Genomic DNA, 16,216 nt, shown 5'->3' with positions numbered 1-16,216 from the left:
GTTTATTTGATGACACATACTGAAGATACATACTGTACCTGCATGTCATTAAGATTCATGAACTGAAAATGACGATGATTGCGGCTCTATTCCCCCCAGGATGATGACAAGCCCATGATAGAGGTCATGGACCAGCTGAGTCCAGCAGTGATGGACAGCTTTGTTCACGTGGCTGTATCTGACTCGGTATGTGAGCATTTGGACCTCCATTGTGCCTTACTTTGACTGTATGACTGTACTTTGACTTTTTTTACCTCCTCACAGTCCACATTACCCATGAACCACCACGTGGACCTCCAGTGGTTAGTGGAGTGGACGGCTCGCCTGGTGAGCAGCTCCTACGACGTGAAGAGCCCCAGCCATGTGTGGATCTTTGCTCAGTGCTTGAAGGACCCGTGGGTGCTGTGCCTGCACATCTTCCTACGGCAGGAGCACCTGCCCAAACACTGCCCTGTCGCCCTGGGATACGCCTGGCCCTACGCCTTCACGCGGGTGCAGCTGCTCCTGCCCCTCGTCGACCCCAAGTACGCATGCACACATTGCGCTGCCAGGCAGCAGTATTGATGACCCGGTGTACTAAAGTGCAGGTCTTCCTTCAGCAGCCCGGTGAACGCCAAGAAGACAAGCACAGCGAGTTCCAGTGACAATTACATGTCTCTATGGAGGAACTACCTCATCTTGTGTCTCGGGGTGGCAAAGCCCAGCATCATGTCGCCAGGACACCTCCGAGCTTCCACACCCGAGATCATGGCCACCACGCCAGACGGCAGCATCACCTACGACAACAAGGTGTGTGCTTTATTGTGAAAGTGCTGTGTGGTCCCCACATCTGACATAACAATACATAATACCAATAAAATGAAATAATAAAATGCTACTGATGTTCATATCATTCAGGTGATAGGCACACCATCAGTCGCCTGGCTTTTAAAGCAACTGGTCCCACTCATGAGAGCAGAGAGTCTGGAGATCACAGAGTCTCTGGTGTTGGGCTTTGGGTGTACAAACGCTCTGGTCTTCAGGTATGATGAACATCTGCGGAATCATACATGGCAGCCTCACAAGATTCCAAATGAGTGTCAGGGATGGCTGAAGAGCATGTGACACCACATTTGCAACAGATGAGCGTCCTCTTGGTACACTGTGTCCTCTTCCACTCATCCTAGTGTTTTTTTGTGTTTTTTTTTTTTACAGGGAGCTCATGGAAGAACTCCACCCGCTCATGAAGGAGGCCCTGGAACGTCGACCCGAGGTAACAGTGAGAAAAAAAGATGACTCTCCTGCTCCCTCATCTTTCATTAAGAGAGAGTTCTCGTCACGATGAGTCATCAGAGCATGTCAACGTCATAATCATGTTTTAATATATGTGCTTGGATGCCAGAACAAGAAGCGGAGGGAACGGAGAGATCTACTCAGGCTGCAGCTGCTGAGGATTTTTGAACTGTTGGCCAATGCAGGAGTTATCAGCGACAGGTGCCGCACAACGAGTGACGCACAGCTCATTCTAAATGCAATACACAACACCGCCACCACATGTTACGCTAAGGACACCAAAGTAACTGATCCATGCCTCCGATGTAGCTTTACTTAGTCTCGTCTTCTCCATAGCACCAATGGGGCACTGGAGCGTGACTCATTAGCATTGGGGGCCTTGTTCCTCGAGTACGTGGACCTGACCCGGATGCTCCTCGAGGCTGAAAACGAGAAGGAGATGGAAGTCCTTAAAGACATCAGAGCCCACTTCAGCGGCATGGTGGCCAACCTCATCCAGTGTGTGCCTGGTAAGTCACCGTCACTTACAAGTTCAGTCAAAACTCATTTACAAGCCTTATTTTTGTCCCTGCAGTGGCATGCGTGCCGGTTTGAATTGGTGGTAAACAGGTCTGAAGTATTTGTAAACTGTGGGGCTGCGTGCCAGTGTGTGAGGAAAAATTTCAAACTGCAGCTGCGAGATAGCATTAGCTTCTTCCCTGGATTTCAACATCTTGTAGGTCCCATGCAAAGAGAAGAATTAATGAAGTTAGCTGTGATGCCTGTTGTGGTGCGGCCTCACGCTGGATGCAGCGGGACCAAATAATACCACGACTGCCTCACGAATGTGGGAAGTGGTAGTAACAATGCGTACTTGCAGGAACAATGCACATGGCGTGTATATTGTCATGCACCAGAGGTTTCATGCCAACGCGCATCATTTTGGCCACATATTGCATGCCAAGTGCATAATTCATGTGTCAACATTGCACAAACTCGTCCTCATGCTTTTCAGGCACGCCATGAATAAAAAATAAATGACACTCATTATCACGGCAAATTACTGGACAATGCGAAGGCAAATGTGTGCAAGTCTAAACCTCGCTATAATGACATATCGAATTCATTGTGAATGTTTTTCACTGTGTGTGTGCGTGCAGTGCACCACAGGCGCTTTCTTTTCCCCCAGCAGTCCCTTCGGCACCACCTCTTTATCCTCTTCAGCCAATGGGCCGGACCGTTCAGTGTCATGTTCACGCCCCTCGACCGCTACAGCGACCGCAACCACCAGATCACCCGATATCAGTACTGTGCTCTCAAGGTGAGCGTATGGAGAAGAGCCGCCTGTTATTCACCTTAAAGGAAACTAATTGTTCTTTCACACAGGCCATGTCTGCCGTCCTGTGTTGCGGTCCTGTGTTTGACAACGTGGGGCTCTCCACTGACGGATATCTCTACAAGTGGCTGGACAACATCTTGGCCTGCCACGACAAACGGGTACGTCTCAAGACAGGAACTAATATTTACCTGATGTTTGAGCCTGCCTGACAACACATCTGCCGCAGGTTCACCGTCTGGGATGCGAGGTGGTGATCCTGCTCTTGGAATTAAACCCCGACCAGAGCAATCTGTTCAACTGGGCCGTGGACCGCTGCTTCACTGGATCCTACCAGCTAGCATCCGGATGCTTCAAGGCCATCGCCACCGTTTGTGGTAACAGGTAGGCTCTCCACTCTCGAGGTCCTAACTTCACATCAATTTATGGTCATTTCTACTAAGCCGAAAGAAGGATTTCAGATCTCACAGGATGTGTGTCTTTTCTAGGAATTACCCATGTGACCTTGTTACCTTGCTAAATCTGGTCCTGTTCAAGGCGTCAGACACCAGCAGGGAAATCTATGAAATCTCCATGCAGCTGATGCAAGTATGTATGCATCAGGGCGTATATGTAGGAATTATTTGCCTGACATACCGCACGTGATATACACTGTGTACGTCATTTCCATGTTCAGGTGTTGGAATCCAAACTGTGTGCATACTCGAAACGGATGGTTGAGCAAAAGCCTGGTAACATTTTGTACGGGACACACGGGCCGTTGCCACCTCTCTACAGCGTCAACCTGTCCCAGCTCTCCATCCAGCTGGCCAGCATGTACCCAGAGCTCACTCTGCCTCTCTTCTCTGGTAAGTACGACTCGCCACGCAAGCCGAGACGACCAATATTTCCTCCTTTTTGTGTCATTTGCAGAGGTGAGCCAGCGATTCCCCACCACCCACTCCAACGGCCGACAGATCATGCTGTCCTACCTGTTGCCATGGCTCAGCAACATCGAGCTGGTGGACACGGGACTCCTGCCTCCCGCCTCCAGCCCCTGCACCCCAGAGGAGGAGCCTCGGGGTCATGCCCAGAGTCTAGGAGGTGTGACTCCCAGCCTCCGAGGCAATGGCTGGGGCTCCTTGCAGGCCACCTCACTCGTGCTCAACAACCTCATGTTCATGACAGCCAAGGTGGGACACGGTGTTCATCTGTGTCCTTGATGAAAATCCTACCTTTAAACGGAATGCCCTCTTTGCTCCTTTAGTATGGAGACGAGGTGTCAGGCCCGGAGATTGAGAGTGCCTGGAACGCTCTGGTGTCCAATGAGCGGTGGAGCAACAATCTGAGGATCACCCTACAGTTCCTCATCAGCTTGTGTGGCGTCAGCAGTGACACCACGCTGCTGCCTTATGTAAGCACTCTCCATCTTCTCCACTATTTAAACACACACATCTCCATGGTGATAATGGCATTGTGGTGTTTCAGATCAAGAAAGTGGTGATATACCTGTGTCGCAACAACACCATCCAGACGATGGAGGAGCTTCTTTTTGAGCTGCAGCAGACTGACCCGGTCAACCCAGTGGTGCTGCACTGCGACAACCCTCCCTTCTACCGCTTTGCTGCCAGCAACAAAGCGCCCACCTCGCAGACAGGTGAGAGCACAGCTCCTCATTGGTCAGTCAGTTTGACTTCCTGTTTGAACATAGCTGCTCACGATGGCGTGTGTCCTGTGTGCTTGTGCAGGCACCACCTCCAGTAGCAACACGGTGGTGGTCGGACAGGAAAACCTGGCAGACACGGATGAGAACAAAATGGTCAGAGAGAGCGAAGACCGGTCAGTATTGATATTTTTCCAATGACAAGACGCACACATTGATACTCCTTATGTGTCTTTATGTGTATCACATCCGTGTGTGTGTTTCTTAGCAGGGGCAGGGCGCACAACAGGCTGGAGTCTCGCTACAGCAACAGCTCAGGAGGGTCCTATGAGGATGAAAAGAGTATGTTGTTCTGGTTCTCATGAAGTGACTCTACACTTCTGAGTAATTGACCAGATAGTTTACATCCAACAACTGCTGTTACAGACGACCCTCTCCCACCGTATGCTGCCTGGCTTGTGAGTGTTTTGGAGACAAACCGCCCTCAGCCGCTGCCCATGCCCATCAACGGAGGCTGTTGGGCGCCTCTGGTGGACTACCTGCCGGAGACCATCACACCCAGGGGACCCCTGCACAGGTGCATGCCATGCCTGCTTGCAGATGTTGTAATAGCATGGAATGAAACCAAGTCAGATGTTTGTCTCTGCTATGTGGAGAATGAACAGGAGTGGGTGTTAGATGGTGAAGAAACTAAATGGGTTTGATGATTCACACAATACGTAGGTGTAACATTGCCGTCATCTTCATGACTGAAATGGTGGTGGATCACAGCGTGAGAGAAGATTGGGCTTTACACCTTCCACTGTTGCTGCACGCCCTCTTTTTGGGTAAGCAGTACTCATATTACATACAATCTTCTTTGTAAGATAAGATCAAATCATGGTTCATGGAATAACCGTCTTGAGGAGTCTTGGTATTTTCCTGTGACGTTCAAGCTTGTCATAGCGTGACTGCGCTGGAGGCTCCAACACACACACACACACACACACACACACACACAGTCTGACGTGCAGAGCATTGTGTCGTGTCATGGCAGACAATACCTGCGAAGCACATGTCACATCTCATCACAAATACCTGTCATGTCATGTGTATACAAATCATCAACATCCTCTTTGCACGTGGCACAAGGAAACGCACTGTAATTGTTAAGTCACCAAAGTGGAAAGATAAGTTAGATGGCTAATTATTTGGTCTGTCTGGGTCCAATCTGGTCATTGTGCATCTCAGGACTGGACCACTACAGACCAGAGGTTTATGAGCACAGCAAGCGCCTCCTCCTGCACCTCCTCATTGCTCTTTCCTGTAACAACAACTTCCAGGTGAGGCTGGCCTTCTCCTCCTTCTGAGGTGTGCATGTCCAAGTCACATGGTTTTGATTCACTATTCAGGTGATCGCCTCCGTGTTGATGTTGACCAGAGAGATCAGCGACAACAAGACCCTCACCATCAAGTCCAGTTACCACGGCGATCATCAGCATTCCAGTAAGGAGGGCTTCATCTTTGGACCATGTGACTAAAAGGAACACGAGGCTAACGTTGCAGTTTCCTGCAGATGTACCAGACTTTCTGCAGGACTGGCAGGCGTCTCCGATGGCTGACTCCGGACTTAGTTCCACCTCCAATTCGTCCTCCGCCAGTCTAGGCGGTGGAAGCACCGCAGGCAGCGTGGGAAACCTGCCTCTTGTGACGCCTGACGACCTGGAGGACCTCGAGGACACGCCCAACGAGACGGACGACAAGACGAACAAACTCATTGAGTTTCTGTCCACCAGGTACACACACTCCTTAAGACCGGCAACATTTTTTCTTTGTTTGACCGTGTTATTAATAAAATATCATACAGTAATTCCTTGTTTATGGCGGTTAATTGATTCCTGACCTGACTGTGACAAATTAATAATTACAGTAAAAAAATTTAGCATTATTAACGCACGTGCCCCTTTCTGTCACAACGACAAGCCGGGCACGTAGACTGATGCACTTCCTCATTGTCACTCGACTACAGTGGGATGCATTCAAGAACACTTAGAACATGACAACAGCACTTTTTTCACGTTTATGTTGGGTAAAACTAAACAGAAAGACAAAGGAAAACTGTAAGTGGATACAATGGATGTACAATTTGCCGCATTTAAGTATGCACAGAAATCCCCATAATGAACATATTTTGAAAAAAAACACGAAACATTTGAAGCTCAAAGTGGCAAGGGACGACTTGTGTATAAATATATATATATATCCATGCAAATGTTCAAATAACTGCTGGAAAAGTGCTTGATCGTCAAAAAGATGATATGTAACTGGTGTGTGGTGCTACTGGTGGTGGGTATACAGTGCCTGGAGTACTGTGTTGTTGTTGCTCAGAGCGTTTGGACCTCTGTGGGCGCACGAGGACATCACACCCAAGAATCCCAACTCCAAGAGTACGGAGCAGCTCTCTAACTTCCTGCGCCACGTCATCTTTGTCTTCAAGGAGTCCAAGTCAGGTGAGCATTTTTATTTTGTAAGATTCAGCGTTTCCCCAGCATTGACAACTGATGTGATTGCTTCTCTACAGTTACATTTGGCGTGTGTGTGTGTGGGTTTTGTATGGGGTGTTGAACTGATCATCGATACACCAAGATATTGCAATCGCACATAATACGGGGCACATGAGAAATTGTAAACATGCAACCAAGTATAGAAAGAAATTCATTCATTTTCTACCGCTTATCCTCACGAGGGACGTGGGGGGTGCTGGAGCCTATCCCAGCTGTCTGCGGACGAGAGGCGGGGTACACCCTGGACTGGTCGCCAGCCAATCACAGATCACATATAGACAAACAACCATTCACACTCACATTCATACCTATGGACAATTTGGAGTCGCCAATGAACCTAACATGCATGTTTTTGGAATGTGGGAGGAAATCGGAGTACCCGGAGAAAACCCACGCATGCACGGGGAGAACATGCAAACTCCACGCAGAGATGCCCGAGGGTGGAATTGAACTAGTTGTGATGCCTGCGTGCACTCATCCACCGTGCAGCCCTAGAAAGAAATGACTTTATAAAAATTAATGGCAGGGGTAACACAAAGATTGTCAATTTCCCGTTCAGTTGTGACTTCCACACATTTGTGCAGACTTCCACCTGGAGCAGCAGCTCAGTGACGTGGCCTTGCAGACGGCGCTATGCAGCTCCTCACGTCACTACGCCGGACGTTCATTCCAAATCTTCCGAGCTCTCAAGCAGCCGATCAACAACCACGCCGTGTCCGACCTGGTGTCGCGCCTGGTTGAGGTGGTAGGCGAACACGGGGATGAGGTGCAGGTGAGACAGGAAGTGGATCCGCGTCGCTTCATGTTCACGTGTAGGATGATGCTAAGTGTTGTGTGTGTTTCAGGGCTACGTGATGGAAGTGCTGCTCACACTGGAGTCGGTGGTGGTCAATCTAGCAGAATGTCTGAAAAACAGCGACCTCATGGCAGCTCTAACCAGGTTTCCTTTTAGTCTTTTTTCCGTCTGGAAGTACAGCAAGTGTCCCTTCCTGCAGTAATTCCAGCATGTTCCTTTCAGAACCTCATCCCCTGACTTTGTGATGAGTGATAAGCTGATGAACAGGAAGAGCACTGGCCAGTTGAACTTCCCCGGCCCGGGGTTTGTTGGCCTGTCGTCACAGCGACACCAGCGCTCCTACTCCGTCCCCAAGAAGTTTGGCGAGTGCGGCTATCAGTCGAGCGACCCTCCTCGCAGCGCTACTCTTGATCGCATACAAGTAAGACAAACTGGCATCAAACTGGTAGCCTCACTGATGACACCTCCTGACAGGCGTTTTCTCACCCACAGGCCTGTAACAGTCACGGCCTCGCCCGGGTGGGAAGGAGCCCCGGGTCATGCACATCTTCAACCAATCGCATTGATCCCAGCGTTCTGTCTGACCCCGCCCATGTTTCCCACCCTTCGTCCATCCTGGCCACCGTTTTCTGGGTGGCGGTATCACTCATGGAGTCCGACTTTGAGTTTGAGTATCAGATGTCGCTTCGCCTCGTTCACAAGCTCCTGTCCAAGGTACGCAAACGCCTTTTTTAGGAAAGATTGATTTCATGCAATACGTGTCTGCTAATGAATGCAACATGCGCAGGTACCTTTGGACCGAGCAGAGAACCGCGAGCGCCTGGAGAAGCTCCAAGCTCAGCTCAGGTGGAGCGGCTTCTCTGGCATCCAGCAGCTTTTGCTGAAGGGCTTCACTTCCCAGTCGACATCAGACCTCACCCTGCAGCTCTTCTGCCAGCTCACGCCGGTGTCCCGCGTGCCTGTGGTGGACAGCTCTCAGTCTCTAGGTAGGCCCACGTCATGTGACCATTGATGACGGCGCTAACCCCATCTCGCCTGCAGGTTTCCCGCTCAATGTGCTGTGTCTGCTGCCCCACCTGGTGCAGCACTTTGGACACCCTACACAGTTCTGTAAGGAGAGTGCAGAGCGGATCGCGCAGGTGATGTCCACTCTTCATCTCCATGTTTTGGCCTTCAGTCTACAGTCTTCGGACTAAACGTACAGGATAAATGAGGTCCTCCTATAACTCATGCACTCTTCCTTTCAGGTGTGTTTGGTCGAGAAGAACACCAAGCTGTCCCACTTGGCCCACGTGATGACCCTCTATAAAACACGCTCCTATACTCGAGACCCCTTCTCATGGGTCAGCGTGGTTTGCCGCTACCTTCACGAGGCTTTCTCTGACATCACACTCAACATGGTCACCTACATGGCGGAGGTACGGATGCTCCCTGGTTCGTGAATAAATTCATTAATAACGCACATGTTGTGCGTCTCCCCCAGCTGCTGGATAAAGGGCTTCCCAGCATGCAGCAGTCTCTCCTCCAGATTATCTACTGCCTGCTCAGCCATATGGACCTGAGCGCCGTGCAGGTGAAGCAGTTCAATGCCGACGTCACAAAAACCATTGAGAAGTTTGTCCAGGTGAGCCTCTCACAGCGAGTGCGTGTATCAGAGGATTTGGTGTGTATTGAAATCTGTGGTTGTCATGTGACTCCACAGACGGTCCACTGGAAGGACGCCTTGAACATCTTGAAGCTGGTGGTGTCGCGCTCAGCTAGCCTGGTGCATCCGGCGTACTGCCACGCCCAGGGTGATCTTTCCAACTTGGAGGTCAGCAGAGTGTGGGACGGCTCAGCGAAGGCTCTACCTGGAAAAACCCTGGACTTCACCTTTGACATCTCTGAGGTGAGGGAAGAACACCCCCTTGGAGTCACCCACACAGCAGACCCACATCGTCATTCCTATTAAACAGACCCCAGTGATCGGGCGGCGGTTCGACGGTCTCCAGGGTTCGGGCATTCGAGAGGGGAAGGCCCGAGCCATGGCCGTCACACGCAGCACCTCATCCACCTCATCTGGATCCAACTCCAACACTATCTTGGTTCCTGTCAGCTGGAGGCGCCCGCAGTCCTCCCAGGTAGTGCTGCATGCTAACGCCAGGCCGTTAGCATGTCGCTTGTCACTGATACATCATGCTGTCATATTGTCATCCTTGTAGAAGCGGACCAGAGAGAAGCTGGTGAATGTTCTGTCCCTATGCGGACAGGAAGTTGGACTTACGAAGAACCCGTCTGTAAGCTGCCTCCCTCTTGTGGACTGAACAATACACTGCTCAGTGAGGACATGATGTTCCGGGTTAATGCTTTTCATTGTTTTTATCCTTCCTGCCTTCAGGTGATCTTCTCATCCTGCGGCGATCTGGACATGATGGAGGTGCGTGAGAGTGGTGTGTCATCGGAGGAGGGCGGAACCAGAGAGGACACTCTGGACGACACCGCAAGTGAGCAGCAGTTCCGGGTTTTCCGAGACTTTGACTTCCTGGATGTGGAGCTGGAGGATGGAGAGGTGAGGACGGGATTGTTGAGCTTTACCACTCCTAGTAGTGATGGAGGTTCTCACATCAATTTGTCTGTTTTTGAATGCATTAGAGATGTCTCTGTCTGTGGTGGAGCTCTCTCTCTCTCTCTAACTATGTGTCTCTCTCTCTTCCCCGTGCTGCCCAGGAGCTACAGGTAAGTTCTCTCACATTCAGCATCTACATGAGCTTCTCTCAGCGCTGTGGTGGTGTTGCTGGCTCCTTTGACTATATGCGCCATGTTGCCATCATGAACAGAGGACTCTTAAGTCCTTGTGAGTGAAAAGAATGAATGCAAACCGCCTGTTGGACGTGGTGTTCCGCCATAAATAACCGCTTTTCATCCGGCGCTCATTAATGTGACAAATTCCATTACCTTGATCTTAAGATTCACTGCCATCAACGTCCCCCCTACCCTCCCCACCCCTCCGGCCGCTGTCTTTGTGTGTGTTCCGTCCAGGGTGAGACCATGGACAGCTTTAACTGGGGCGTGCGCCGAAGATCCCTGGACAGCACCGAGCTGGGCGACCTGCTGGAGGAAAGCCAGCATTCAGGCAGCACACCGAGTCTGGGACACGAAGATCCACACGACTCAGAGGAGTCCTCTGAGGAAGAGGAATCTTCCACCAGCCAGAGCCTGTCACACTCACAGTTGGTGTGTACGACTCACACGATAAGACGCCAAAGTAGTGGGACACGGTTCTCGATCAATTTGTTTTCATCTTCCAGACAAATCCGTCTCCGTCAGATGAGACCAACCACACTGACTCTCTGTCTACGTCTTATGACACATCTGCTGACCCTCAATCTTTTAGTGCCACCACTCCAGGTCAAGGGGGGCTGCACGACCACCTCAGTGGCCTCCATGTGAGAAATAAGACCATTTTATAGAATTCTGTATGTATAGTGTTTGCCCCCTGATTGCTTATTTTTTGCATGATTGCCACACAAAATGCAGTTTTTAAATGAACCTTTTTATTTTTATGGGAAAAACAATCCAGACCTACATGGCCCTGTGTGAAAAAGTGATTGCCCCCTAAAGCTAATAACTGATTGGGCCACCCTCAGCAGCAACAACTGCAATCAAGCGTTTGTGATAACTTGCAATGAGTCTCTTCCAGCGCTGTGGAGGAATTTTGTCCCACTCATCTTTGCAGAATTGTTGTCATTCAGCCACATTGAAGCACCTTTTGAAGGTCATGCCACAGCATCTCAATAGGATTCAGGTCAGGACTTTGACTAGGCCACTCCAAAGTCTTCATTTGGTTTTTCTTCAGCCATTCAGAGGTGGACTTGCTGGTGTGTTTTGGATCATTGTCCTGCTGCAGAACCCGAGTTGGTTTCAGCTTCAGGTCACTAACAGATGGTCGGACATTCTCCTTCAGGATTTTTTGGTAGACAGCAGAATTCATGGTTCCATTTATCCCAGCAAGTCTTCCAGGTCCTGAAGCAGCAAAACAACCCCAGACCATCACACTACCACCACCATATTTTACTGTAGGTATAATGTTCTTTTTCTAAAATGCAGCGTTACTTTTACGCCAGATGTAATGGGACACACACAAGTTCAACTTCAGACCAAAGGGTATTTTCCCAAAGGTATTGGGGATCATCAAGATCAGAATTGAGACTAGCCTCAACGGTCTTTTTGTTCAGCAGTGGTTTTGGTCTTGAACCTCTGCCAAGCAGGCTGTTCTTGCCCAAGGTCTTTCTTATGGTGGAGTGAGTCTTTTAAAAAAAAGGCATTTGTGTTCAGTTGTGTTGTCATTGACTAATATTTAAATGTGTCGGATAATCTGAAACATTTAACAAAAAAAAAGAAATCAAGAAGGAGGCAAGCACTTTTTCACGCCACTGTAGTGTAATGATACAGTACACGTATGTGCAGGAAAATTCACCCTGCTTGTATGCTGCACAGGCGAGGGCCTGTGGAGATGACGACGACACGCAGGCTCAGGACGATGAGCTGTCACTGAGCGCCAATGAGCTCCCTCCTGGCTCGGACTGCGGCGAGAGCTTCACTCTGGAGTTGCCGGGGCAGTCTCAGGGTCGGACGCCCCATCTGGAGCACAGGCTAGACCGCGACTACTGCCAGCCTCCGCTGGACTTTCTAGACCCAAACAGTCTGCCCAGGTGAAGATGCCTCAGAGAAAAGTACGTGCTCACATTTGGGGTAATGAACTTGTTCTAATAACGCTTGTTCTTTCTCGTTGCCATGGTGACAGTTTACGTGATGATGTTGATGATCTGGAGGATCTCGGCTTCCCACCGCCACCGTCTCCATTTTTCTCTGCCATCTTGGCAGCTTTCCAGCCAGCAGTGTGTGACGACGCTGAGGAGGCGTGGCGGTGTCATATCAACCAGCTGGTGACGGACTCTGATGGCTCCTGTGCCGTCTACACCTTCCAAGTCTTCTCGTCCCTCTTCAGGGTAAATTTCCCCTCTCCCTCCTCAGTGCACTGAACTTTATAGTCCCATTAACGCTTGTTTGCCTTTTCCAGAACATCCAGGGTAAATTCTGCACCCTGACAACTGATGTGGCCTCCTACCTCGGGGAGGGCCTCAGGGGCATCGGCTCCAAGTTCCTCAGGTCCTCACAGATGCTCACCACATGCTCAGACTGCCCCACCATCTACATTGACGCCGACACTGTGAGTTCTGTAGACTTACGAAGGACACTCGGACCCGATCTGACGCCACCTGTCCTTTCAGATCATGTCTTACGGCCTCTTGGAGAAGATGAAGTTCAGTGCGCTGGAACTGCAAGAATATCTGGACACCTACAATACTCGAGAGGAGGCGGCTGTCACGGTAACGCAATCACAGAGACAAGCATTCATGCTAAAGTTGTAATACTGATAAATAGGAACACCATTGTGTCATTTGATCAAATGTTATGTTGCTGTTGGGGTTTCACGCTATGATGATGTTGACGTAACAAGGACCTATGATACGCTCTCATCGTCAGTGTTTCTTGTCATGTATCCTCAGTGGCTGCGGAACTGTAGGGACACGTTTCCCAGGTGCCCGGGCGACAGCGTGGTCACCTGCCAGCCTGGAGACTCCGAGGAGAAGGTAGCTTCCGTTAACACATCCACTTCCTATTCCTGTTTCCTGTAGCAGCTCTTGTGGTTTGCAGTCTTGGCTTGATTGAATGACTTTAAGAGCTTATGTTGGGTCTTCAAACCAAGTTGGACTAATTTGATGCTAGCTTGAGGCGCTGCCGTCTGCAGTACGCATGTGTTTGACTGACGCTGTTCTCTTCCTCTCACCTCGCTCTGGCGCCCTAACACGCTCTCTCGCTGTCTAGCAAATGGAGTCTCTTGCAGTAAGTTCTCCTCCAAGTTCTCTGCTGGTCAAATACACTGCTTAATTGTGCATGCAAACGTGATGTCGCTTTTTCAGGTTGTGTGTTCAATGTGCCGTTATGTCACGGTGGCCGTGGCTCCTGACTGACCCTCTTTCTCACTGTGTGACAGCAACTGGAGCTATGTCAGAGGCTCTACAAGCTGCACTTCCAGCTGCTCCTCCTCTTCCAGTCCTACTGCTCCCTCATTGGCCAGGTTCACGCCATCAGCTCTGTACCCGAGGTCAGCCTCGTCGTGTGGCATTCACCAGCACGCCACAAGAGAAAGTTCATTTATGTATTGCATTGCTTGCGTCGTAGCTACTCAACATGTCTCGGGAGCTGACCGACTTGAGGAGCAGCTTGCAGGCGGCGGAGGCGGCGGTGGCCAGTGACCTGGAGCACAAACACCTGGCCCACACTCATGCCCACGCCGCCCAGCTCGCCGCCATGGTCGTTCCCAGCTTCCCGTCCTCAGAGGCGGCGGTGAAGGCCGTACTGGAGTGCCTCAAGAACCACGAGTTCACCAAAGCTGTCCGCTACATTCAAGAGTGCAGGTGAGTGACCAGAATCTTCTCAGTTTCAATGAACTGTTGAAGAACGCCGATTCCAAATTGTCTTTCGTGTCAATTTCAGGCAGCGGTGGCCCCACGGCGTGTTTGGCGGCGGCTCAGAGAACGAAGTCCATACGCTGCTCAATGTCTACTTCCGCCACCAGACGCTAGGCCAGACTGGCACCATTGCTCTGGTGGGGTCCCGCCAGGACCTCAGCCTGATCTGCTCCAAGCTGCTGGAGCTCAACGGGGAGATCCGCGACATGATTCGCCGCGCTCAGGGCTACCGTGTCGTCACCACCTACCTCCCCGACTCCAGCGCCTCCGGGACCAGCCTCTGACAGCAGCACCCCAGGAGCCCCCCGACCTCACCGCCCTTGCTGACTCCACCCCTGCCTCTGCAGACGATTCACTCCAAGGCTCCTCACACTTGGCCGCGACCTCCTCCATCTTGTCTCCTGCCCCGCCTTATTCCCGCCTCCTGCCCAATCCCTTTCTAGACCTTCCTCTTCCTTCATCGTTGTCTGATTTCCCCGCCCCACCTGAGCTGTTCTCATCATCAAGGTGCCATTTTGATGCTGTGACAGTGCACCATCCCTGCAGAGGACGTCCACCACGCAGCTCGCCGTTGACACGTTCACACGGTGACAAAAGTGACACGCTGCCAACTGTAGCGTCAGAACCAAATCTGCTCACTTTTTCCCAAAAGCCGCCCTCCACCCATCGGGGCTCACACCTCCCGTACGTCCCCCACTCACCCTCGCACCACGGTGGCATCGTCACCCGCAGCCCTGTCCCATCCTCACACCTTCCGCCCCCGCCCCCTCCCTATCCCACTAGCTCAAGAGAGGTCGCAACGTGGAGCTGCTGTTGCTCCCTCGGGGGTGCCACCACACCCCTGTCTCGCTACCTGGGCAAGGTGGGGCACGCCGCACTCCCCCTCCTGACAGGAGGTGGGCTCCTGAATGCTGAACCCTCAGACGTCCAGACCTGAGAAGATCTGAAATCAACTACTGCTCATCCGATTGCACTAATGGACCTAAAGGAGAAAGTGTTACCTTACTGTGAGAGACGAATGCTGGACTTAACTTATTACGTCCGCCATGACAGGACGTCCTTTGTGCAATGTGTGACTCGCCGGAACGCTCGACCCGACTGAAAGACAAGAAAAGCAAGCGCACAAGTTGTTCCTTGTGTTGTCCTTGAGGGCGTGGGTGGTCGTGAGAACTCTCTTGTCGTCTCTGTTGTAGCACCTTCTGGTGTCCCCCCCCCCCAGTCACGCCCCCAGCTGCCACTAGGGCGGTGCATGTTTGTCTGTTGACACACAACCACTGTAGCAAATTGTGTGTATGTGAAGGGAAATGCTGACATTCAGCACTCATAAAACAAAAACTACTGATCGCCTCTCACCCTCACTTTTATCACGCCATGTGACCTGTGACCTGCATGCATCCTCAGTGTCCTGTAGGGAGTGTTGCAAATATTTATTATGAAATCATTTTATCTGAAAGATGATGTTTGGATGAGGTGCTGAAGTAGTTTCAAGCTCATGCGGGTATGTTTAGGTTTTTTTCTGTGTGGAAAGAATGTGTGTGTGTGTGTGTGTGTGTGTGTGCATGCCAAAACAAGAAATTGCACATTTTTAAAAAGCTTTTTAGATGAAACGTGTAAGTTTTTTTCCACCTTGTAAATACTTTTACAGCCTTTGTGACATTGTTTTGAGTTCTGTCCAAGTTGGTGTCAGAGTAAAACTTTAGGCAAAACCTTTTCATGCCTCATTGATATCAACCCCAGGCGTGTACAAAGTGAAAGGATGTGAGGGGCCATTTTGATATCTTTTGCAAGATTGATTTTCTCAAACACAAAACAGGACAAATACTGCAACATGCAATGAGCTATAGAAAGAGTAAATATACTCAAGTGTCCTTACCAGACATAAGACATCAAGTTCCACATGACTGCTAACTTTAGTTTTGGTTCTCATAGTTTCCCGGTTGTGCTCTTATTTTGGATTTCTTTCCCGTTTGGTGCAATCTGCAGGAGCGTTGCAGTAGCTGAAAAGCATGTCATCCACAAACTAAAATATTTACAATTCCGGCTTCAGGTAAATATTGATAGTAGCATCACATAGCCTGAACACTTTGTAAATACATAGCGTCTTAAGAAGATTGTGTACCTAATTTAGTGGCC

The 16,216-nt window shown here is 50.4% G+C and overlaps 1 protein-coding gene across 6 annotated transcripts in view; it reads left to right on the top strand.

Annotated features, from left to right (window-relative positions):
* The window catches only part of fryb (furry homolog b (Drosophila)), a 29,501-nt gene extending 13,712 nt beyond the window's left edge, over positions 1 to 15,789 (top strand). For 2 of the 6 annotated variants that reach the window (XM_058086050.2, XM_058086055.2), the window contains 46 exons: positions 100 to 186; positions 265 to 524; positions 600 to 789; positions 898 to 1,022; positions 1,195 to 1,252; positions 1,382 to 1,473; positions 1,609 to 1,781; positions 2,412 to 2,572; positions 2,638 to 2,748; positions 2,817 to 2,971; positions 3,076 to 3,175; positions 3,264 to 3,435; positions 3,500 to 3,759; positions 3,834 to 3,980; positions 4,055 to 4,223; positions 4,315 to 4,405; positions 4,498 to 4,571; positions 4,656 to 4,806; positions 4,953 to 5,056; positions 5,460 to 5,551; positions 5,621 to 5,714; positions 5,785 to 6,004; positions 6,567 to 6,718; positions 7,357 to 7,544; positions 7,618 to 7,712; positions 7,791 to 7,989; positions 8,061 to 8,282; positions 8,356 to 8,554; positions 8,610 to 8,707; positions 8,816 to 8,986; positions 9,052 to 9,192; positions 9,271 to 9,456; positions 9,524 to 9,688; positions 9,770 to 9,844; positions 9,946 to 10,116; positions 10,587 to 10,781; positions 10,856 to 10,993; positions 12,045 to 12,259; positions 12,352 to 12,556; positions 12,628 to 12,777; positions 12,839 to 12,937; positions 13,118 to 13,201; positions 13,437 to 13,454; positions 13,606 to 13,716; positions 13,794 to 14,029; positions 14,109 to 15,789. In XM_058086050.2, coding sequence (XP_057942033.2) covers positions 100 to 186; positions 265 to 524; positions 600 to 789; positions 898 to 1,022; positions 1,195 to 1,252; positions 1,382 to 1,473; positions 1,609 to 1,781; positions 2,412 to 2,572; positions 2,638 to 2,748; positions 2,817 to 2,971; positions 3,076 to 3,175; positions 3,264 to 3,435; positions 3,500 to 3,759; positions 3,834 to 3,980; positions 4,055 to 4,223; positions 4,315 to 4,405; positions 4,498 to 4,571; positions 4,656 to 4,806; positions 4,953 to 5,056; positions 5,460 to 5,551; positions 5,621 to 5,714; positions 5,785 to 6,004; positions 6,567 to 6,718; positions 7,357 to 7,544; positions 7,618 to 7,712; positions 7,791 to 7,989; positions 8,061 to 8,282; positions 8,356 to 8,554; positions 8,610 to 8,707; positions 8,816 to 8,986; positions 9,052 to 9,192; positions 9,271 to 9,456; positions 9,524 to 9,688; positions 9,770 to 9,844; positions 9,946 to 10,116; positions 10,587 to 10,781; positions 10,856 to 10,993; positions 12,045 to 12,259; positions 12,352 to 12,556; positions 12,628 to 12,777; positions 12,839 to 12,937; positions 13,118 to 13,201; positions 13,437 to 13,454; positions 13,606 to 13,716; positions 13,794 to 14,029; positions 14,109 to 14,367 — 6,858 coding nt within the window. In that variant the 3' untranslated portion in view covers positions 14,368 to 15,789. The remainder of the gene's footprint in view (positions 1 to 99; positions 187 to 264; positions 525 to 599; positions 790 to 897; positions 1,023 to 1,194; positions 1,253 to 1,381; positions 1,474 to 1,608; positions 1,782 to 2,411; positions 2,573 to 2,637; positions 2,749 to 2,816; positions 2,972 to 3,075; positions 3,176 to 3,263; positions 3,436 to 3,499; positions 3,760 to 3,833; positions 3,981 to 4,054; positions 4,224 to 4,314; positions 4,406 to 4,497; positions 4,572 to 4,655; positions 4,807 to 4,952; positions 5,057 to 5,459; positions 5,552 to 5,620; positions 5,715 to 5,784; positions 6,005 to 6,566; positions 6,719 to 7,356; positions 7,545 to 7,617; positions 7,713 to 7,790; positions 7,990 to 8,060; positions 8,283 to 8,355; positions 8,555 to 8,609; positions 8,708 to 8,815; positions 8,987 to 9,051; positions 9,193 to 9,270; positions 9,457 to 9,523; positions 9,689 to 9,769; positions 9,845 to 9,945; positions 10,117 to 10,586; positions 10,782 to 10,855; positions 10,994 to 12,044; positions 12,260 to 12,351; positions 12,557 to 12,627; positions 12,778 to 12,838; positions 12,938 to 13,117; positions 13,202 to 13,436; positions 13,455 to 13,605; positions 13,717 to 13,793; positions 14,030 to 14,108) is intronic. The other 4 variants (XM_078787775.1, XM_058086056.2, XM_058086051.2 and 1 more) reach the window with 3 other exon arrangements.
* The last annotated feature ends 427 nt before the right edge of the window (positions 15,790 to 16,216 follow it).

Source organism: Doryrhamphus excisus, linkage group LG21 (assembly GCF_037039965.1).
Source record: "Doryrhamphus excisus strain RoL-2023G ecotype Guam linkage group LG21, RoL_Dexc_Guam_v1.1, whole genome shotgun sequence".
Taxonomy (NCBI): domain Eukaryota; kingdom Metazoa; phylum Chordata; class Actinopteri; order Syngnathiformes; family Syngnathidae; genus Doryrhamphus; species Doryrhamphus excisus.
The sequence above is the reverse complement of the archived record's forward strand: the minus strand, read 5'-3'. Positions and strand labels throughout refer to the sequence as shown.